Source organism: Nasonia vitripennis, chromosome 3 (assembly GCF_009193385.2).
Source record: "Nasonia vitripennis strain AsymCx chromosome 3, Nvit_psr_1.1, whole genome shotgun sequence".
NCBI lineage: Eukaryota > Metazoa > Arthropoda > Insecta > Hymenoptera > Pteromalidae > Nasonia > Nasonia vitripennis.
The window spans coordinates 14,729,171-14,753,165 of record NC_045759.1 but is presented as its reverse complement, the minus strand read 5'-3'; the positions used below and the strand labels follow the sequence as shown (position 1 = coordinate 14,753,165).

General features: G+C 33.6%; 3 protein-coding genes across 8 annotated transcripts; 1 reads left to right on the top strand and 2 right to left on the bottom strand.

Annotated features, from left to right (window-relative positions):
- Nucleotides 1-15: 15 nt before the first annotated feature.
- LOC100119278 (transcription termination factor 2) lies at nucleotides 16-5,496 on the top strand. Of its 5 annotated transcripts, none has more exons than XM_008206390.4 (17): nucleotides 16-134; nucleotides 283-564; nucleotides 645-700; nucleotides 789-855; nucleotides 941-1,044; nucleotides 1,119-1,197; nucleotides 1,272-1,351; nucleotides 1,432-1,965; nucleotides 2,051-2,190; nucleotides 2,274-2,865; nucleotides 2,944-3,084; nucleotides 3,162-3,379; nucleotides 3,455-3,953; nucleotides 4,052-4,395; nucleotides 4,488-4,655; nucleotides 4,727-4,926; nucleotides 5,009-5,496. In XM_008206390.4, exons 2-17 carry the CDS (start codon nucleotides 410-412, stop codon nucleotides 5,148-5,150), a joined length of 3,519 nt encoding a protein of 1,172 aa, XP_008204612.1. In that variant the 5' UTR covers nucleotides 16-134; nucleotides 283-409; the 3' UTR covers nucleotides 5,151-5,496. The 5 variants fall into 5 exon arrangements, with proteins under 5 accessions (XP_008204612.1, XP_008204615.1, XP_008204613.1 ...); XM_008206393.4 differs by having other exon boundaries at nucleotides 37-134; nucleotides 331-564; XM_008206391.4 differs by having other exon boundaries at nucleotides 43-134; nucleotides 215-564.
- Nucleotides 5,267-13,530, bottom strand: LOC100119236 (cationic amino acid transporter 3). Of its 2 annotated transcripts, XM_031927822.2 has the most exons (12): nucleotides 13,388-13,530; nucleotides 12,404-12,540; nucleotides 8,967-9,213; nucleotides 7,329-7,613; nucleotides 7,139-7,243; nucleotides 6,603-6,981; nucleotides 6,392-6,531; nucleotides 6,215-6,317; nucleotides 5,984-6,132; nucleotides 5,717-5,883; nucleotides 5,537-5,645; nucleotides 5,267-5,444 (listed from the first exon to the last, which is right to left on the bottom strand). In XM_031927822.2, exons 3-12 carry the CDS (start codon nucleotides 9,193-9,195, stop codon nucleotides 5,326-5,328), a joined length of 1,785 nt encoding a protein of 594 aa, XP_031783682.1. In that variant the 5' UTR covers nucleotides 9,196-9,213; nucleotides 12,404-12,540; nucleotides 13,388-13,530; the 3' UTR covers nucleotides 5,267-5,325. The 2 variants fall into 2 exon arrangements, with proteins under 2 accessions (XP_031783682.1, XP_008204617.1); XM_008206395.4 differs by lacking the exons at nucleotides 12,404-12,540; nucleotides 13,388-13,530 and adding an exon at nucleotides 10,729-10,961.
- LOC100678734 lies at nucleotides 13,388-23,985 on the bottom strand. Its single transcript, XM_031927618.2, has 13 exons — nucleotides 22,808-23,985; nucleotides 22,573-22,724; nucleotides 22,029-22,257; nucleotides 21,855-21,943; nucleotides 20,110-21,757; nucleotides 18,454-18,608; nucleotides 18,142-18,370; nucleotides 17,955-18,043; nucleotides 16,952-17,857; nucleotides 15,995-16,181; nucleotides 15,792-15,911; nucleotides 15,375-15,553; nucleotides 13,388-15,244 (listed from the first exon to the last, which is right to left on the bottom strand). The coding sequence occupies exons 1-13, from the start codon at nucleotides 22,866-22,868 to the stop codon at nucleotides 15,170-15,172; spliced, it is 4,119 nt and encodes a 1,372-aa protein (XP_031783478.1). The 5' UTR covers nucleotides 22,869-23,985; the 3' UTR covers nucleotides 13,388-15,169.
- Nucleotides 23,986-23,995: the final 10 nt, after the last annotated feature.

The following is a 23,995-nucleotide window of genomic DNA, read 5'->3' as shown; positions in this document are numbered from 1 at the left end:
GTGATTCCGAAAACCCCTAATGTTGTGCAATTTTGTACCGGCGGCCCAGCGACAAAGGACAAGGCTCGCGTGTGTTCGTACCTGTTGTGCCTTTAACTTTTCATCACACACATTAAAAGTCATCTCATCGCGAGGTACTTATTTATCATTTCTAACAAGCATGCCATTAGGATGAATAATTTATGTTCGAACGATAACGCTTAGTCGCATTTAGGTAGCAAATCGTTCGTTTTCAGACGACAAAATTTTAAGTACTTTCTTTGTTTACGATTCTATGACTAGAAGCTCTTATAGCATGGGAAATAATATTGATATCTAATATGTGATCAGCAACTTATGTCTTGAACAATAACAGAAAAAGAGAGACATAAAAAAGTTTTCAAAGGGAAATGCAAAACACCAAGACAAAATGAATTATCGTAACAGCAAGCGCGAGCAAAGCAGCAGTAGCAGGGACGATTCCCTTATTTTTGAGTCAAGTGGTGATGAAAGTGATAGTCCATACAGCAAAGGCAATAGTACTGCTGCACGGACTGGAGTGATTAATGAATCAGATTCAAGCAGGTAAAAAATACAAAATTATAATTTTATTGTAAAATTTATTTACATGATTATTTAGAGCGATGACTGATGGTAATTTTCAGTGAGGATTCTGAAAGGCATGATCCAGGTAGCGATCAATCTATTGATTCAGAAGAGGGTAAGATAATTGTTTCAAATAACATCAGCTCAATATTATTGTTATGACTATTTAAGAATTAAGTAATAAATGTTGCTTTTTATTATAGAGGATATTCAGTTCATGAACACGAGTCATAGAGTATCTATAGTAGAAAGTTCTTCAGAATCAGATAGGTAATAAATATGATTGTATTTTGAATAATAAATTATGCTTTGTTTTCACTTCATTTTAGTCATTTACTAACATTTTATGCTCTAGTGATAATGATGATTTGTACAAGCAAGAAAACAAACAAAGTAAAAACCTAAAGAGGCGTTCTATTTATGATAATCCTATTTCTGTCGATACACCAAACAGTATTAGTAAGAAATAGTCATTGATATTTCTATTAATTTTTGAATTTAGATTAAGTAACTTATATTTAAATAAATTACAGGTACTCCAATACATAGTAGTCAGTTACGTAAAAAAACTAGAAGAGTAATGTACAGTGATTCTGAATCAGACAAAGAAAAGTAATATCATCTAAAGGAGTTTTTCAATATCTCTTAAGCTCACTCAAACTTTATTCAATAATTCTTTTATACAGTTTTTCAGGTAATCAAGAAAAGAGGAAAAATGCAATTATGGATGAAGGATCAGAAGATGATATTGAAGAAATGAATAGTGGTACATTTTTAAAATCTATATAGCCTTGATTCTTAATGTTATATTAACATAAAATTATTTTATTTTGTGTATGTTTCAAGAATCAGAAAATCCACGAGAACAAATTAATGTATTGAATGAAAGTTCAATAAACATTAGTAACCAATCATCTAATTATCAAGATTCAAGTAAAGGTTCCAATAATGTCAACAAGAAAAAGCATAGAAGTTCGGAACATTTGGATTTGATTTCTGATGATTCTTATAATGAATTAGGAAATTTAAAACCAACTTCATCTAATGATAAAAACACGTCTGAAACTGAAAATGTTGCTGTGGATAGGAATTCTATTTCAGAAAGAAAATCAACTTCTAAAAATGAAAGTTCATATGAATTAGAATCAGATGATGCAGAGCAGTCTTTTGAGAATGTCGCAAACAAATCTGAGGGTAAATTCATACCTCAGAGAAATAGACCTTTTTTGACAGAAAAGAAAAGTGCTAGCAATGTCATTGATCTTACAATGAATGAATCAATACATGAACATTCAATGAATGACAAAGTAAAAGTTTCTAAGAAAGAGCAAAAAATTGAAGAAGGTGGCGTTATTATTTGTAGCTCAACTAGTACATCAGGTATTACTTGTTACGTTTTACCTATGATAGACTGAGTTATCTAAAATTATTTGTGACTTTAATAAAATGGCATATTATATTTCAGAAAATGAAATGGATAATGAAGTTATTACCCTAGCAAAAAAAGAGATTGGAGTGGGAAACATTGATCCTATTGAAGCTCAGAAAAAAGAATTTATACTTCTTAATATCGAGCATTCTCAGAAGCAACTTGATAAACTTCATGTAATGTATTTAATATATAAAATTATTGAATAGTTAAGAAAAAATGTAATCTAATAAAAACATTTATTTTATTCTGAATACAGAAATTTGCCACGTCTGTTGATATTAATAGATTACCAGATAAGGGCGCAAAAGTGCATAAATCAATGGAAGAATTAGAAACGAAAATTGCGTCTTTTAAAGAAAAACTGGCGAAGTATTCGCGAAAAACGAATACGCCGGCAAGGCTCAGTTCGTTGAAAGTGAAGGAAGAATCTAAATCTAAAGTAAAACCACTTGTGGAGAAAAATCTTATAAGTCCTTTGAGTGAAGATAAAATGGATGTAAAAAAGAAAATTGAAAACAGCCATGTAAAGAGAGAATTATATGCAAATAACGATCCAGCTTTCTCAGAACAATTTGATAATTTTGATGTACATGAAATACCAAAAGTACCACAAACAACTTTTAAAACAGATGACCTAGGTAAAAAAGCATTAGAAACCCTCAACAAGCAACAAAGTTTAACATCCAAAAGACTTGAACAGTTACATGGTTCTTTAACTTTACGTCCGGCTGAAGATCAGAGAGAAAAGGATCCAGCTGGTTTGAAAGTTCCTCTTATGGATCATCAGCAACATGCATTAGCATGGATGAAGTGGAGAGAAAAGCAAAAACCTAAAGGAGGAATCCTAGGTATTACAATTTTTTAATTATTCTACTTACTTTTTAATCAGTTAAATTATTGAAATTTTAATGACATATTTTTTTCAGCTGATGATATGGGTTTAGGTAAGACTTTGACAATGATATCTTTAGTTCTGGCAACTGTGAATGATGAAAAACAGAATGACAGTGATGATAGCAGCAGCAGTAGTAGTGATGATGGATGGATGTCTAAAAATAAGCACAAGCGTAAGATAAAACAATAAACTATATCTCATTTATAAAATTAATTAATTAATTAATTTCTTATATATTTATCATTTTAGGATATTATGGAGGTACTTTAGTTGTATGCCCAGCTTCATTGATTAAACAATGGGAAGCCGAAGTCAAGAACCGATGTAAACGCGGATTGCTCTCAGTTCTTGTTTTTCATGGAAATAATAGGGCTATGGATGATAGAAAATTATCTAAATATAATATAGTTGTTACAACATACCAAATTATTGTTAGAGAAGCAGGTGCAGAAAGCGGAATGTACCGCGTAAGTACTTGAAGTATTTTTCTCTATTATTAAATTTACGCGGTAGAATAATAACATTTCCATTTCTTTATCAAGATGGAGTGGAATAGAATAATTCTTGATGAAGCTCATTATATTAGAAATCATAAAAGTAAAGCTTGCATTGCTGTGTGTGGTTTAACTGCAAAACACAGATGGGCCTTAACAGGAACGCCAATCCAAAACAAAGAAATGGATTTGTATGCTATTCTTAAATTCTTGAAATGTTCTCCATTCGATGATCTTCAAGTTTGGAAACGTTGGGTAGATAACAAAAACGACGCTGGTAAACAAAGGTTGATAACAATTATGAAAGGTTTAATGCTTCGTCGTACTAAGCAAGAGTTGCAGGCGAAAGGTTCTCTAGATTCGTTACCAGATAAGTCTATAGAGCTTATAGAAATTGAAATGGATCGTGACGAAACTTTGGCTTATCAAAAAATCTTGTTGTTTTCTCAAAATTTGTTTGCTCAGTTTTTGGCTCAACGTGCTGAAAAACAGCATGTTAGAGAATTATATGGTGGTAAATTCGATAAGCCCTCTTATTCATCTTACGGTAATTTATATTGATTTTGATAAATTATTCTGAAAATAGATTACTTAGCACTTTATAAAATGGATTTTACCGTGTCAAATTATCTTTTCACTTCGCAGGATCTAAAACGCAATTTACAAAAGCTCAAAAAGTTTTATTAGAACATCATTCCAGTATTGAAGCTCATGAAATTTTGGTTTTGTTGTTGCGGTTACGACAAATGTGTTGCCATCCAGCGTTGATACATGCAATGCTAGATCAACAAGATGCCGAAGTAAATGGACTAGACGAAGATATTGACCCAAACACTGAACTTTTGAATAAATTGCAGAATATGTCGATAAATCAAGAAGACGAGGAGGTCGAAGATTATGTTGCTGATTACAAGATCGATAATAGAGTAGCTGCTAATCTTTTAACGAAGAAAAACCCAGTTTTTGATGATGAACGACGTAGTTCAAAAGTATGTAATTCGGTCTAAAAGTTTTTATTCGATTTAAGAAAAATATTCAATTATAAGTTGCTTATTCTTTGAATTTTTTTGAATGTTATAAGGTGCGCGCTATCGTTAAGACTATCGAAGAAATTTTAGAGAAAGGAGATAAAATAATTGTAGTTTCACAATGGACTAGCTTTTTGGGAATAGTGGCTAAGAATTTAGACGATATTGAAGACGCAAAATATGCAATGTTTACAGGAAACGTTGCTGTGAAAAATCGACAGGTAAAATATAATCTTATGACTCTTACTGCTTTTCTGAAAAGCTATATACGTTAAAATTTAAACATTTTTAGGCGATCGTAGACAAATTCAATGATCCAAATGAAGATACAAATATTCTTCTTTTATCTTTGACTGCTGGTGGTGTTGGTTTAAATTTAGTTGGAGCTAATCATTTACTTCTTATTGACATTCATTGGAATCCTCAACTTGAATCTCAAGCTCAAGATCGTATATACAGATTTGGACAAAAAAAGAACGTTTACGTCTATAAGTAAGAGCATCACCTATTACAATATGTATAATGCCTTATTTAAACGAACTGGATAATAAAAATATTTAAATAAATTTTACAGATTTATTTGCAAAGACACTATTGAGGAAAGGGTAAAAAATTTGCAAGACAAAAAACTTGAAATAGCCAATCATGTATTAACTGGATCCAGAGCAGTGTCATCCAAATTAACTATTGACGATCTTAAATTATTATTTTCTTAATAAGTAAATTTTAACTCGAATTTTTTATAAGCGTTTTTATAGAGATGACTTAAATAATCTAGAAAGATAATATGTATAAAAAAGTATAAGGAGAATTTGTTTAAGTGTGCAATGAATGCATTTATGAAAAAATTGTTTTATTTATAGAATGTAAAAATAAATTATATTTAAATATTTATGTTAATTTAGGTACATCGCCGTTTTTCCAGTCATTCTGATTGACATTTTTTGCCGAATTTCGTGTTGTTCTTATTGTACTGTTCCATACGCCGTAAAAGAAATATATGCCTAAACCTGTAATAATTATAATTATGATGATTCAAAAGATGTCGATCATAAAATAAAATTGACATACAAACAAATGATACATTGGTCGATAAACTTACCAACAATCATCCATATTCCGAATCGTACCCACGTCATAACGTCCAACATCATCATCAAGTATACGTTAATTAATATGCTTAATCCTGGTATGAAAGGAACAAATGGGACCTAAAAATTATACTTTTACTAAACAAAATATTTTCCAAATTATTGTATTTAACTTCGATTGAGATATTTACCGAAAAACTGAGTTGTTTATCACAATTCGGTTGCAAGTAAATAAACAGAAGAATTAAGATTAAAACGATCGTCAATAGTAGAAGCGGTATTAGCATCGTAAAATTGCCATCTGTAATTTCTTTGGAATATATTGAGATCAAGGATGTCAAGGCAATGCACGCTATGACTGGAAAATGCATTCAAATCATTATAATGAGAATATGTATATACATTATAATAGCGAATTTTCTTTTTGCATGCAGTGGCTAAATAAATGTTTTACTTACAATAAGAAAATACTAATGAAGTCACTATTTTCGAGGTGAGCCTCGTCGAATAGGTCAGTCTTTTATAATTAACAAGTTGCTTAACGATTGACGACACCGAGTAAGACTCGATATCATTTCTTTTTTCGAAAGATTTACTTTCTTCATACCTGAAACATGGGTATGATCCTTGGATTAATTCTTTTTTTGTTTTTCATATAAATTTCAGAAGACAACGAAAGCAAGACTCACCTCAATATTAGCACACAAGCTGCCACAATGGAATAAGCTAAAAGAGTCCCGATACTCATCATGTTAATGAGTTGACTCAGCTCGAAAACTGCCGCCAATACACCTACGAAGTCGAAAAGGAAATTAGAAAATCCATAACATTATTAAATCTCAATCATCTCGTTTGATTAAATTCACCTGTCAGCAATCCGGCGGACAGCGTGCCCATGAGCGGAGTATGAAAGCGCGAACTGACTTTGCCCATCCACTTGAAGATCAAACCATCCGATGCCATCGCGTAGATGACTCGCGGCAACGGAAACATTGAGCCCAGTAAACTGTGAGTAAAGGAATTATTGCATTGTATTAGCAAAAAAAAAAATCTTTGATAAATTAGTTATTAACTAACCTGGCGCATAATCCACAGATAGCTCCAGCAGAGACAACGTATCTCGCCCAGTTCCACCCGATGTAGTCAAACATATAGGGAAACGGTGCGTCAGCGTTTTGCTCATAGTAGGGCAGGACGGTCGTGAGGATGGTAGAGACGCCGAAGTAGGCAAGGAAGACGACGGTGAGCGAGACGATTATGGCGATGGGAATACTGCGCTGAGGGTTCTTAGCCTCCTCACCAGTGGTAGCGACGCAGTCAAAACCGATGAAACCATAGAAGCAGGTTGCCGCACCCGTTATCACACCTGGAAGGCCGTACGGCATGAAGCCGCCGTTGCCGTTCGGGCACTTTGTCTTCGTACAGCTCGGCTTGAGCTTCCAGTTGTTCATGTCGGCTGAATACGAGCATATCAGGTATTTGTTATTTTTATAGTTTACGACCAGTTGAAGCATCAGTCGTTTTGCAATCGTTCAAGATGCATTAAAATAGTATACAAAAGGTGTTGGGTAAAATCATGGCAGAGAATTGAATAATGACGGTTGTAAATTTACCTTTGAAAGCTCCAGCTATCACAACGAATAATACTACGGTGAGGTTCGCCAAAGTAAAAAGATTATTTGCTACCGACGATTCCTTCGCACCAAATGCAAGAGCAGCTGAAAAATTGTACAACGCCTTATAAATAATCCGATCGAATAATTCACATTTTTGTTCCAGATTGATCGTAAAAAGTAAACTTACCAGAGAAGGCGAGCGTAACACCGAATGCAAAGAAGTCTGGATACGATGACAGATGCGAAATGTCGATGGGCGCCGCAGATTCGAAGGCGTTTCTCATGGAATTATTGAAGAGCGCGTCGACGTAGGTACTCAGACCTCGAACGACACTCGCCGATCCAATCACGTACTCCAGGATCAACGTCCAGCCGATGAGGAAAGCGATGAATTCACCCATCGTCACGTAGCTGTAGACGTATGCTGAACCGGCACGCGGCACCCTTGCGCCGAATTCGGCGTAACACAGACCTGAAATTACGTAGTAATTGTTGATCGTGAACGATTAAGGTATGTAAATGGATGGCTTTATTTTATTTCGAGTTTAATTCATTGTATTGTCTAGGTTTTGTCGTCTTTTGAAATGGATGATAATTTACTCTTTTTTTTGTTTGAGTATGATAATTGGATTAAAGATCTCAAAGAATAAATCAATTTTGTTGCACTTTATGATAATTTAAATTAACTTTCACACAATTGCGAAATATCTGTTGATAGCGGATTTCTTTAGGTGATTGAAGTAAAGACTATATAAGCTAAGAGTATTTTTCTCCTCGGGTCATTGGATTGTTAATAATTGCCATGTGGAAGAATTATCGGATGATGAGCCTCCGTATTTTGTTAAATTTTATCGGATAGATAATACTTGGGTGTTATGAAGTAAAGATAAGGCACATTTTTAGATCGGTTTGCTACTATTAAATATCGCATTGCAAATAATCTAATGTAATAATCGCGCACATTAATAAGATAAAACGTGTTACATTGTTGTTCATCGACGATAGCTGTGGATTATATTTCCTTGAATTGTGCGTTTATAAAAAAGTTTGCGAAAGTTAATTAATAAATTAATTTGCTAAAAAAAATTGACAATTGCAATTCTTCATCATTAACACTTTAATAAGACAATAAATTTTCTTTTGGAATCTACTGACTTTATTACTGGGGCGCATTTCCTTTATCAAATAAAAATAAATCGGAGACGTAGGAAAATTCCAACGGAAGTCTATTTTTAAGTCAACGGTATAAGCCTCTTGAAAACTTGAAGTGAAAATAGCTCTAATTTAGGAAAAACTCTTCACGAATAGAATTGCTTTGAACGGCAATCTCTTTTAACGTTATTGACCAGTGTATGGAAAATCTGTTGTTTAATTTAAGTTTCTGGATATTACATATATCATAGCAATCGCATTTTTCACATTACCGCGGGATATGGTGCTATAAAAAAATATCGATCATTATTCGTTAAACTACAGTGACAATCACCTCACACATAAATTATTGTTACTTATAGACGATCATATCTTTAAAAATCAAGCATAATAATTGTTGAACGTGAATGAACGAATGATTCACGACGCCAAACATCCAAAACTTTCAACGCTGACACTCCTACGCAAACTCGAACTGTATTCGCGAAACAACTTGTTGCTGAAGTTGAAAATTGTGCCAAGTATTCAGTCCTCGGCCTATAAATAGTTCAGCACACGCACGCATTCGTAAAAACTCTCATCGCTATCAGAGAGCGAGCATCGCATCTAATCGAGAATCTTTCCAGACAAGACGAGTATCAGTATTTTGTTGTTTCGTCGAATAAGTATATACCTGCAATCATGGAGGCAAACGCGGCGATGGCGAAGGAAATGATGACGGCAGGCCCAGCGATCGTCTTGGCAACGGAACCGGCGAGAACGTAGACGCCGACGCCGAGGGTCGAGCCGATGCCGAGAGCTGTCAGGTCCAGAGTTGAGAGGCATCGCGCCAACGATGAGTCGCCGGGTGCATCTATCTGCTTCTTACGGCTGAACGCTGTGTACAGATCGTTCAAGTGCATCCTTCGCTGCCTATGTAGCTGAAATTTGATTGCCATAGATTTTAGAGAGGTCAGAAATTTAGTTGCGCATTGAGGTTCGTGCTGTGAAAGTGTCATAGTAGTTACATGTGCTTTATTGGTAACGTGTAGATTGTTCAAATCGTTGTAATATATAGCTTTCATTTTTATTCGAGATTTTTTCCATTTAATGACATGTTTTGAAACTTTTTTCAACTTATCAGCATGCTTTCGAACTGTATCAATATAAATTAGCATAGCCCAGTATGTATTTAGTTTATCAGTTTATACAATTGCGAATAATCGATTACTGTTCGTTATGCCAACTTTGCTCAGATGTTAAAAAATATTTGACACGGTACATTTGTTTGCTAGATTACGTGCGTCGTTTAATCAAACAAAGCTGTGAAGTATTTTTCAAAGCAATTGATTCGAATTCCGATGTCTGGGGCACAGGCGAGCGTTGAGCGACCGGGAAAACGGCGTATTATCTTTGAGTAGTCATTGACCATTGTCACTATAAGCCAATATCTGATTTCAAGCCATCAGACATAGACGAGTTCATTTTTTTTTTCGAGAGTAAATGTACGAATTGAATTCAAAGTCACGTATTATTTATACATAGTTCTTAACGTCGCGTAAGCTTTCGACTCATCAGCACGGTAACACCCACGTGCTTAGTTTGCAAAGGTGCTTGCATAGCTGCAAAACGTGGTATAAGAGATAAACTGTATCTGAGAGATTGTGTTTCAAGATTTGTTGTTAGGAAATTTTTTTTCAACTACGACGTATACTTAGTTGTCATCACGATGCTTTTATGAAGTCTCTTAAAAACGTACATAAATTATGTTTGAATGGCGTTGAATATCGCTAATTATTTCTTACTATTTATCTTGTTACGTTGCTTAGGATTTGTACTAACCGCTACTGCAATAATTTTATTAATAGCCTTTACGAGTTTCGACTTATTAAACTACAAAATTATTAACTACAAATTTACGATAGTTAAAAATGTCCTATTAAGACAAGTAATCGTTGCCTTTGATGAAGTTGAGATAAAATTTCGAGTGATAAATTTATATTTCATTTCTAAAGTAGGTATGATCACTACTTCATTCAATGTCGTACTTTCTTCGAAGTAAAAGTAACATAAAGACCACCTTTCACATATACAACAAAATCGACAAAAGTCTGCTTGACTCTCGCACGTGATTCAGGTAAAGATAACGAAGGTCATTAAGCAAGTTAACAATAGTTATACACTTGCGGGAAAACAATAGAGATAGGTTGAAACGGACGTTACTAACACGCTATAAAATAATCAGACCAGCGCGTCTGTCTTTTTTACAAGCGCCTCGCTAAATGGCCATGTAAGAGCCATTTAAGACTACGGTACAGCCATAAAACCTCGCCTATATACGTACTCGCATAACAAATATCAAATACTACCACACCATAATACCCCTGTAGTACAAGAAACCACATCCGTTCGAAACCCTAACAACGGGTGCTCCGAAAAAATGATGCAACTCTTACCGTGACAACTTTCGTCCACGCCAAATCCATCTCGGCGAATTGTCACCTCGGTGCACTTACAATACAACAAAACTACTGAACTAAAGGCAAAGTAAAAAAGAAAAATTAGCCGCCGCGCCGAGATCCAGTTACATACGGATGATGCGAAATGCGTCCGCGTGCGCAGCTGCGGAGTATTACGTCGGTTGCGCGCTCGTCGAGCGGCCGGCAGCTAGCACGCGACTGATCCGAAAGAAGAGGAGCTACTCGCGGAGGCACGCACAGCAATTATTTAGGTAACGCGTATAGCGCGCGCGCCCGAATCGAAAACGGAGATTCCCCCTGTGCGCGGTATACACTTAAAGATCACGACTTTGCCGAGCGTGCGAAGGATGACGGAGTATATATAGTGAATGTATGAGTTTAATTCGTCAATTGAAAAGAATCATCATCCTTTAGCCCAATTTTATTTGTGGCCGCGTTGGTTCGTTTCTTTTTTGCCGATGGGAGATGCTATAGTTGTATAGTCGTCGCTCTGGGTTGGAATGATGCTGGAAGAAAAAGCCGCCTGATGGGCGTCTTATTCTTTATTTCAAAATACTGATTTGAAAAGTAGAACGTTTAAGAACTCAGGTACGGAGCCGCTAATGTTGTTGATGCAAAATAGAGCGAACTAGAATGAATTGGTTATTCTGAAGTTTTTTTTTTTTCATCGAATCTTCCGCTTCACATTTTTCCATCGTATTGTACTTCGTTTTGAGGAGGGGCGCATATTCTGGCTGTCATACAATATAACGTGACGCGTATACTATACACTGTATTATTTAAGAAGCGAAATCGACGCGCTGGCTTCGATCTGCTAATTTAGTATCTTAGAGAAGAACCGACTTGTTAAATCATTTGTAGTACAAGTCCGTGAAAAATGAAATTTTTATGAAATTTATGATCTTGAATTTAAATGCCAAGTTGTGTACTACTCATAATTCAAGTGAAATCGATTCGACATTCGTGAAAAAATTATTTTCGATCGCATTTTTATTTAAAGTTTTTACAGGTCATCAGCATAGCCATTTTCAAGTATTAAAATTCATTTCTAAGAAATCGATCATATGTTCGTAAAGGCTTTAAAAATTTCTTTTTATCAGTAACTGTATTTCAATCAATTTTTAATACGAGGAAAACATTTACTTCGCGTATGAATCATTGACAATTCGATAGATAATTAAATTTTTTCATAGACATTTTTCAAGCATTCTGTTAAAATGAAAAATTATAAGATGACGTTTATTTGAAATAGAAGATGAAACATTCAACAATAATGGCACGTGCGATGCCTAATCATAAAAGTTCGAGAACGATATTTGAAATTCACTTTTATCTTTACCGCCAGTATAGCATTTATCTCGATTCAATATACTCAAAGTAGCTAAATCCATTTCTGCTGGGACGGATATCAAAACTGTCTTAGTGTTAAAACGCTATCGAGATTCGCATCACGCAAATGCGAAATTCGCTTTATATCCCACTTATGTTTTCGAGTGGCTTTGTTTTAGCAACCTTCTAACTTTACTAAGAAACGGAACTTGCTCATTGATTCTGTGACGAGTGACACATTTTTTTAAATAACACACATTACGTAAAAAAACGTGTAGTAAAAATTATATAGCATAATTAAATACATTGGTATTAGATGTACCTGTAAGGCTTGTAGAATTTTGCTTCCACCGTGTTTGAGTCATAAATTATGATCTTATCCAATTGTCCTCTTCGAGGATTGCAGTTGTGGTTGAAAAAATGTGTATACTCTGCTAATATTGTCCCAGTGTTTTTTGTCTGAAATCAAACTTTGTTGTATTAAAATAAATATAGAGAGCATGATCAATTTTTTGTTTTCTGTTTCTAAAAGAATTATTGGAATATTCTATAATTTGAAAATCTTTGAAAGAGTTTTAGATTCAGACGTGAATCCTGGATTTACGAGCTTTGCCTATAGATTATCATCTAAAGCACGAGTGGAAAAAAACTAATATACGTTATCTGTAATGAATCGTTCATTGAATTGTACTTTTGTTTGCAATGGAAGAGATTACGAGATCGAGATTTACGGACTAGCGCCTTTTTTTTAAGCCTCGCATCTTATCAAAGTTAGGAAAGCTTGTTGCAATTTATACTTTCTGCGGCAAACAATTAGCCGTGATCTTGTTTTGTAAGACTTGAAGCATAAAAATTAGCAATCGCTCTATTACATTGAGAAAAATACGAAATGCAGAGATCCGATGATAATCTAGGTATAGCTTATATTCATCAAACAATAAGTTTATTTTTCCTTAAAATACTAATCATATTCAATTAACTGATGATTTTCAATGTTTTATCCGTTATTTGAATAAATGTCTACTCGATAATGTCATCTTAACTAATTTCTTTTTGATATTTTTATTGCATTCTTGAATTTAAAAAAGCAAAATAAAGGACAACAACAATTGAACAAATCCTCAAAAGAAAAAGGCTATAAAATAAATTGAATATTACAAAAGTGGAAAATTGTATAAGGAATTACTCGGGAGAATATTTTTAACAAAAAGCGTAAATAGAATATGCATTTTTATTCAACCCTATACTTTAGATTGATGGTTAATTAGATATATAACTACTATGTAAAAGCAAAACTTTAACTTACATGCTTCGATTTGTCAGTAAAAAAGTACAAGAAAAGAGGCACACACAACACTTTAGAACTCAAAAATTAAACAACACTTTAGTGAAAAAATGACGAAAATTCCTCTCGCGATGCACTCGGCCGGGCGGTTTCGCGCATTCTGCGGATATCTGCGCGCAAATCGGGAACTAAGTACATTGCCGATCTGCGCGATGATCCTCGCGATGCGCGCGTACATACCACCACCTGCTGCTGCATACCTATATGCAATCGCGTAACTATCCTTGTGTATTTATTATCTCCGCTCGCGTGATGTGCTTAATTACGCTGCCGTTTGGCTGTAAGATAATTTATGACTCGTATGAGTTCATTCATACCGGGCTTGGTGAGCCGTTGGATTCCGGTTTTGGGAACAACGAAAAGAATGCAATGGATGACGGAAACGGAGCTGGTCTTAAGTATCGTGGATATCAGATGGTGATCGATCATGAGAAAGTCGACGAGAGAAATTTCGTTATCGAAGTTTTGTTTAATGTTCGATACATACAGGAATATAAAAATTTGATATATATAATATATATGGTACATTCGTTTAAAATATTTTTAACGAGATTCTCTCAACAGATTCTTTAAAAGAAACGAAGAAATTGTACTTGTACATATATTATCTTCTTAACTTAACAAGTTGGACGGACTTGATTACAAAATTTGTACAAAATGCAATTAAAAGTAGATAAGTTTATAATTCATCGCTTTAGTCTTTATACAATATGTCTGCAATATTAAATTATTACTATATAGTCGATCTTTTACAGTTAAAAACTTAATCAATAGCAGAAGAATTTTGCATGACGGTATGCTAAAAATTTGTTTAAAATACTATGCTGTATCTGCTTGAAAGTGCATGATCTCGACTTATAAGATTTAATACAGTTTAGTCTTGGAGTGATATGGTTAACAAACCTGACCCAAATCTCATAAATGTAGATATGCTTTTAATTGAATAAACAAACACTCTACAATTCGCGAGAAAGGGCGTTGAATCTAGATCAAGACCTTCATCACTACATTCGTTATTTTTTCGCTAGAAATTATTTAAATTCCTTTGTTGACGATTTCAGATTGTTATGATTGCATTAAATCTTTACTTATTCATGCATGTGCAATCGTCAATTGAGATCAGTGGCCAACCTCTTTTTCCTAAACATCTTCTATTTAGTCTGATAAATAGTAGATACAACCAGAGACAACTGGAGAAATCGCGTTAAAAGAAAATCGTAAAAAACCTTACAAAAACAAACCGCAGTCGTAACAGTTTAATAAATGTTCAATCAAGCAGATATTTTTACTTTCTAAACAGCGTCATATTTTTATGACATTGAACGGCCTTACTGACAAAAATGGTAAAAAGCCTTTTTACTGATCTTTTTGAATTAAATATACCTACGTTAAATTTGATACATGATTTGCTAATAAGAATAGAATTGCGTCAAATCGTGCTTTGAGAGATTTCAACAACTTTGCATTGTAGAATTTCAGAACATCTAATCAATAATTTTATCAATAAGTTTAGCTTTGTATTCTCAAATTATTTAGTAGTTTCAGAACCCTCTGTATTATTCCATGTTGTGTGTATAAATGTTTCTTACCAGAAAAATCAGTAATGTAGGCTTGTATAGCTTCAGAATCGAAGCTCACCACAGATAATTCGATGAACTAGAATCAAATTCCATTTCATTAATAACCAATAGAATGGTAGTTGGCATTTTCAACAGTTGTAAAATTCTTCTCCAAAACGGTCATTCATTGTAGTATCCAAATAGCAAATAATGGAAACAAAAACATCATCACAGTTGTTCCGACTTTGTCTGTGCCAGACTGAAAAAAAGGTTAAATATTATCTTTAATAAAAATTTGGTGCAATGTATAAGAAAAAATATTTTTATGATTTATAAACAATCAAATTTGAATTTTATTAACCAAGCTATGCAAGGATAATGTTACTTACCACTATGTAGTAATTGCATCTGTCTCCTTGACAGCATTCGGAGCACTTCCAATCCTGGTACCAAATGTGCGAGCAGTCTGGCATATTGGCACGACGGATGCGTTCACATTCCCTTTTTGTTGAGCATCTTTTTGAAATGTAAAACTGTTTTTTAGCTCCTTGGTTCCAATAAGGTGTACCTAAAAAGAACAAACAATCAGTCAGGCAGTATACGTTGGTGATTCATGGTTTCAAAGTGATTTTAATATAACGAAAAGCTAAATTTTGAATATAATGTAAGCTGGATCCATAACAAAAATGACGAAACATAGAATAGGTTTCAAAATGAATACAATACGCACGAAAACACAAATGCATATCGCAGAACCTAACCTCTCCGTCGAGTAGCGACAAAAAGCACATATCAACAAGACTTACTGCCCCATTTGATCTCGGAAAGACAGGTGTCCTCTCCTTGTTCGCAGGTCTTGATGGTATTCAGGCACTTCTCGATGTTGCCCTCCTGGTTCTTACAAACGTAGCATTCTAGGGCGTTGCCTGGAACAGAGAGTAGTTAATAAACTTCACCCGTGAATCACCCGCACACTAGCGGCTCGAATAAATAACAGAAACATTCTCACTTGCGCCGAGACACAACGCGCCCACCAGGACCACTCTCCAGATCTGCATTTTCTTCTCTTTTTCGGGGAATAAAATTCCGGAGCAGAATAGGTTTTGAGGTATGAACAAGGAGAGTATGTGCTGTGCTCCGAAACGATGATGCACGACACAGCGTATATTCACACGGTGTGCGTATACGCGAACGGCCTGGAAAAGAGGGAGAGAGAAAACAGTGGGTGACGTAGTCTGAATGAAAGACGCTGCCGCGAGTGCCGCGTGCGCGCGCAACTGGTGGACGGTCAAGGCGTTGTCGCGTATAGGTATATATATAAGTGTGTTTCTTCTGCGGCTGTTATATATTATATAGCTAAGATGCGCACCGGTATGTCTCCAAAAGTGTGTTGGTGGAGTATCAGTATACGGGCTTGTTATAAGCGTTTAATCTACATTTTTTTAATGGATTTTAAATGTTCGTCGATAAAAGCCTTGTTTTTCTTTCGCAGTTACTAATTTATTATACAACTGGCTTCGACGTAAACTCTATATTATAAAATGAAAAAAAAGTGTAGTCGAACGATCATGAAATATTTATTTATTACAGGCTATTAAGTAAAGTGCAAAAAGTTGCAATAAAATATATTAATATCCACGGAAGAAATTTAGTCAAAAAACGCACGCATGCGACCAGCGTTACTCTAAATTACTCATGCAGTCAATTCTCACGACAGACAAGTATATATAAATTTTTTCTAAAACAAACTCTAAACGTATTAAATTTAGTCCTTTGATAATAGGTTTTTAATAAACGTATGGTAGCTGTTTAACATAATAATTGCAAGTGCTCCGATTAAGAAAAAACACAAATTTTTCGTCGCTTCATGGTTTCTTGCGACGGAAAGCAACGGTCCCTGCCTTTTTCCCTTTAATTCTTTAATTTGTTTCGATAATAATTGATTTTCTTCTTTTATGATTCTTACTTGTTTGCTTAACTCATTCACCGATGATTGCGCTTTCATTATTTCATGAAAAATGCGGCTTTCGCTACTCGAATCAGGTCTTGATTTTTCTTGCGTATCTTCTATCTCTTCGATATTTCGCGGATCATCCTTTGAGTCTAATACTAATTTTTCTTCTAACGTCTGTGATTCCTGCAATGTCTTGTGAATATTTTCTTCGGATTCCTTGATACTTGACTGTGTATCAGCTTCGTCATTTTTATTATTTAATTTCTCCTTTGTTATCGACAGGACTTCATCTTTCTTTTGCACAGGCTTTATCGCCGAAGTATTTTGCATTTTCGTTTCATGAGAAATGCGGCTTTCACTACTTCTATCATTAGATGTCGCTTTTTCTTGAGTATCTTTAATCTTTTCAACACTTCGTGAATCGTATTGTAACTCTAATTTTGTCATTAACGTCCGAATATCCTGCAATATCTTGTGAACATTTTCTTCGGGATCTTTGACACTCGGCTGTGCGTATATTTCGTCAGTTTTAGTCTCAAATTTGTCGGCGATTGTTTGCAAAAGGTGATCTTTCATACAGTTATTGTTGAAGTGATTTTTGACAGGCTTTGTTGGCGACCTATTGGGTATTTCTGTTGATGATTGGGTTTGTACCTTTTCACTTATTAGATTATTTAGGCATACAGTATTTAAATTAGATATTGATGTTTTATTTGAATCATTTTCTGCTTTTATTTCTGTATTATTGTTAGCATTCGTGATTTCCCTAGGACTATCCAAATATTCATATCGAACGGAAGTTACTGTCTTTTTCACAATTGTTCCATCTAAATTCTTATCGATTTGCATGAGTTGTTGTAAGTCTTTTGGCCCTATGGGTATGACGAGGCGCCCACCATAAGCTAGTTGGTCAATCAGCTATAAAAAATATAAATTCAAAAAATTTTTCATACAGATATGTTATAATATAAAAGTCGTATTTTTAGGTATTAGAAATTTCTTTGGTAATGCTTACTGCTTGTGGTATTTCTGCGGCTGCTGCCCCAACGTAAATAACATCATAACGTACTTTGGGTTGCGGATACCCAGCACTCTCATTCTCCACTGTAATAATTATTAATATTTTTAAATATTGTTCATTGCGACTTTAACTATATTTTTTTTTATTGTGGTAGGTTGACAAAATTAAAATAAAAACTCACCATCTAATAACTGCATTCTTTTAGTCCATAGTAAAAATGGGTTAGTCTTTTTAATAGTCTTCTTAACTTTTTCTTTTAAATCTGGTATAGATTCTATATGAAATACAGTTCCATGTGGTCCCATCATTGATGCCATACAGCTACTTACATATCCTGTATTGCATCTAATGCATAATACATTTTTCGCAGTCGACAATTTTTCTGCAAGAATTTCGAAGATCATGCCATGCTGCAAATTAATTATTGAATACACTGAATACTAAAAGGTCCGAAAAAGGATTGATTTTTAATATAATTTTGACAAAAATTCACCATGTGTGGAGAACTGATGGTTCTATTATGACTTATTTTTAGCGGTGCATCGGTGTATTGTTCATTGTTTAAACAATTGGAACTGCCGACATAATTTTTGCGATCCACCAAGCACATAGTTTTCGTAACAATTGAAGATTTAATAATACCTTTATCTGCAACAAATTAATGAATAATGAAAGTATTGTTCATGCTTGACACCTTTTGGCGCGTGTGGAGATATAGATATTCATACTTTTAAGATATTCTATTAATTTATCATTATTTTCAGCGCAAAAGCGGTCCGTATGAGCCATATTACGTCTGTTGTCGAGAACGATTGATAGTCCTATATAATTCTAAGTTTCAATGACAGACAACTTGATTCTTAAACTATAGGTTTGCACGAATATCCTACACTGCTGAAATTGAGACATAGAATCTGTAATTTCATATAAAATGATTTTAAAAACATTTCGCGTAATTTAGATTATTTTTTTGAGTGTATACTGTGGATAAGATTTATAATATAAATAACTTTGTACAAGAAGTATGTGTATTATCATTAACGTAAATAAAGTACTAATAGTAAATTTGAACGATACATTTCTATTTGTAGTTTATTCGATGCATAAATAAAATTTCCGTTGTAGTACTGTTACTAGATGATAAGAGCAGCTTATATTATTGAGACAAGAATTAAATAGGCGTTTTGTATACATTTCAATGTTTACATAAATGTATCGTCCAGAATTGCTATGTATTTTATTAAAAACCCGACAACGGCAATTTCCGTCGTTTGTTTGTAAATATTATTCAAAAGCAGTGTCCAGAGAAGAAATGTATACTCGATTGCTAATACAAATTAATCTTGTGTGTGTGCAGGTACACAAGTCCTTTGTCATTCAATTGATTTTAAATGCACCAAGTTTTATCACAAGGATTCAACTTTCCATATAAGTAAAACAAAAACTTCCACTGCAGTAGCGCTGAAATTTTATTATTTACATATTTTTCATCGTCTGTACTTTACACTTTAACATAGATAATACTTTATCAAATATTGCTTGACTTTCAATGTCTTCCCTCAGTGTTGTTTACAGTAATAATAATAAAAAAATGTTTATTCATGAATATCTTTTTTACGTATTATAAATATCTTTTTTAAATTTCCAATCGGCGCACTCTATTCTGAATCAAACGAGCTTCACTTCTACAAATACGAACATACACAGCTGTATAAAATGTTTTGATTCTTAAACGGACTGAACAGTAGTTTAAAATATTTGCGACCGAACTGCTTGGCTTTAAAATTCAGACTGAAACTATAGAATTGATAATACGCATGGTCAGCGCGCACCCCCGCTAACCGTTTACCCTCTCTCTCCCTCTCATCTATACTAGCCCAATTGAAGCACCCTCAATTTGCAAATGCAGTAAATAAGTATAATTAGCGTCATTGCGAAGGAGAAAACGCGGCACTTTCGGTCCAGTGTTGTGATTCAAATCTTTCTCCCGATCATTTCTTCCACCTGTATCATCGTATTGTTGACGTTTAAAAGGAATTGACAAACGGTAAAGAAGTGTAACAAGCCATTTTATTAAAAAATAAATATTTTGTTATAAGGACAGTCAGTAGTAATTAATCCTACTTATTTATTTATATAGCGAATTATGATAAGTTCTTAAACAAAGCATAGGTAGCGTGTAATGTAATAATCATAGGGAAGGCCATAAAACGCCACTGCTCCTTATTATTCGTTTCCTTGTTAGTTAATTTCTTCTTTAACATTTCGATGTCTTTTTCTAAATAGGATATATTGCTTTTCACGCTATCTAATTGTCTATGCTCTTTTTTCTCCAGTTCTGCGTCAATCTGCATGTAAATGTCCGCTTTTTCTTTTAATAATCGCTCTTCAAATGCTATTGATAATTTTTTTATTTCTTTTTCAAATAATTCATTCGTTTCTTCTATCATTTTTAGTCGTTTGCTTAGCTCCTCGACTTCATCAATTATTTTTTCGTCCATGCACTCTTCGACTCTGACTATTTTATTACTCAATTTTCTTTCCGTTATCTTGTTATCTTTTTCAACGGATCCTATTTTTTTTCTCAGTTTTTCTATTTTTATTTTCAAAGCCTTATCCATTTCGCATAAAAATATTTTTTGTTCATTCGCTTCTTGTTTTATAATGTCATTGAATTTCTTTATCTCATCTTCTAGTAGAATAATTCTTCGTTCAATCGAACCGATTTTTACATTAAGATTTTCATCAATTTTCGTTACTAATTTTTTATCCAATAGAAGCGTTAATTTCTTCATGATATCATCAACGTATAAATTTTGTAAATTTTCTACTTTAAGGTTGGTTTTTAATTTTTCAACTGATTTATCAAAATTTGTTTTCTGATGCAGTTGCTCAATATTTTTTACCGTCGATTTATCCGCATGTGTTGCCATTAATTCATCCATCGTGGTTTCTAGTTCTATTTTATCTGATGCTGTTTCTAATTCACTGTTTAATTCTAGATTCGACACATTTTTTATATCTTCTATCTTTTGAACATTTTGTTGATTATCATTTCTCGATTCCATTTTTTTCTCCAAACTCGCCAATTCCTGGCATGCCTTTTGTAAATTTTCTTTTAATGTCTTGCTATTTAGCTGTTCAGTGCTATGGTCAGATTCAATCTGTAATTTTTCCTTTGTTACTTGTAATGTGACTTCATCTTTTATGCAACTATTTGAATCATTTTGCATAGGGATTCTCAGCGAAGCAGTTTGCATTTTCATCGATGAACCCGTTTCCTTCGCTTTATGAGAAGAAGTCAAAAGATAATTATCTCCACTAGTATCAAATATCGATTTTTCTCGTATTTTTTCAAAATTTGGAAGGTCATCGTTTTTCTTGACATTCAGCTGTGCATTTTTTTCATCACTTTTAGTGTCTAATTTTTCCGTTATTATTTGATCTACTTTCACGCAGCCATTAAAGTGATCATGCGCAGGTTTTGTTGGCGACGAAATTTGTATTTTTGTTGGCGATTGCGTTTGTATATTTTCTCTTATTATTATATTATTAAAGTTTTTACTATTTAAATTAAGTACTGATTTTTCATTTGAGCGATTTTCTGCTTTTATTTCTGTATTATTGTTAGCATTCGTGATTTCCCTAGGACTATCCAAATATCCATATCGAACGGAAGTTACTGTCTTTTTCACAATTGTTCCATCTAAATTCTTATCGATTTGCATGAGTTGTTGTAAGTCTTTTGGCCCTATGGGTATGACGAGGCGCCCACCATAAGCTAGTTGGCCAATCAGCTATAAAAAATATAAATTCAAAAAATTTTTCATACAGATATGTTATAATATAAAAGTCGTATTTTTAGGTATTAGAAATTTCTTTGGTAATGCTTACTGCTTGTGGTATTTCTGCGGCTGCTGCCCCAACGTAAATAACATCATAACGTACTTTGGGTTGTGGATACCCAGCACTCTCATTCTCCACTGCAATAATATTTTAAATATTTTATTGCGATTTTGATCATTCTCTCTGTAACTGTGATGGTCTGACTAAATTAAAAACACTAACCATCTAATAATTTTATTCTATTACCCCATAGCAAGTATGGATGAGCGTTTTCAATAGTCTGTTTAATTTTTTCTTTTAATTCTGGTATAGATTCTATGTGAATCACCGTTCCATACGGGCCCATCATTATTGACATACAGTTACTTACATATCCTGTACTGCATCTAATGCATAATACATTTTTCGCAGTCGTCAATTTTTCTGCAAGAATTTCGAAGATCATGCCATGCTGAAAATGAATAATTGAATACAAAACGGTACAAAAAGATTCATTTTCAATATAAATATTGGAAAAAGTTGATAATAGTCGATAATATTTTTTTTCACTTGAATGACGAATCCTAATACTATTATTTAGCATTAGAACTTAATAAAAAGCGATACAGGTCGGTACGGGTCACTATAGGCCGACATAGATCGCGGAAAAATCAATAAACTTGAGTCCTTCGGTTGTAATAGTAATTTTTCTTCATAGAGTTTTATCTACCTATTTTATCGATTTCTATCGACTTTCTCCAGCGGGCTAATTTAGACCAAGATTTACCATGTGTGGAGCACTTATAGTTCTACCATGACCTATATTTTGAGGGGCGTCAATATATGCATTGTTATAAGGATTGAATTTGTTGACAAATTTTTTTCGGTCCACTAAGCACATTGCCTCGAAAACCAGTGATGATTTAATAATGCCTTTATCTGTAACAAAACATATCATAATGGTAATTTTTTGATAATGTTTAGTTAGATGTGCGTATACAAAGATGACGCGATATACATACTTTTAAGATGTTCTATTAATTTCTTGTTATCTTCGGCGCAAAAGCGGTCCGTCTGATTCATGTCTGATGCGGGAAAATGTTTATATAAGCGACAAATAACGTAATAATTATTAAAAAATGTTCATTCAAAAATTATTTTAATGTTATCTTTTAGTTTATATGGTATAACACTTTTCTTATTAATGTAATTTTTTGTTATTTAGAAATGCTAAGCATTAGTTGTCATATAACACAGTATAATATGATTCGTAAATATTTTTGCAATCAGAAACTGTAATTTTTTGATAAGTATATTTTAAAAATGCTTTATGTAATTTATATCATTATTTTAAATACTTTAATACAACCACTACTTTTCACTGCAAACTTACTTCTATACGTTCGTTAAACAACTTATCAACAACCTGGGCTTTCCTAGTTATGAGAAAATGGCAGATAAGTTGCCATAATCTCAATCGCTGCCAGCGTACTATAGATTAGATATTGATACATAAAACAGATTATTTTTTTACAAAATTTTTTTCGATTGATACTGCTAACTGTAAAAATTATATGGTTTTTATCATACTAGCAACTTTACAGCGCTACGTGTGTTTTATATTTTCTAAATGTTCACTTCTTAAGGTTAGAAATTTTAACATATACGCAAAGATCGCGCGCGAAGACGAATCTCCAACCCAGAGAACGAACAAGTAGTTTGATTACCATATCTTTTTGTAGACTACAAGGAGGAGGATAACAACATTCGAATTCATATGTGTATAAGGACCCCGCCTATATTTGACACAGCAGTCACGTTCACGTATCGATATATCGAAACTACTTATCCCTAGTCTCAAGTTGAAAAAATTAAATTAATCTCTATATTTAATAAGTAAGTTAGTTACTACAGGAAAGGGCAAGTCAATAATTATTTAAAAAGATATTGCAAATATAATAACATTTTATAAAACACGCCATCGTAGAGCTCTGACGCGCCTATCGATAGTTTTGATAATTTTATGTTAGCAATACTAAAGTAAAGATTTACAAAATTCTTATGTTATATTACAAACATTGATAACAAATATTTTCTCAATCGATTTTAGCGGTCATGCTTCAATTGACGTTCTATTCGTGATTTCAGTATCGCTAAATCTTCAATTAATATTTTTAACTTTCATTAGGGTTATTAAAGAAATAATTTTA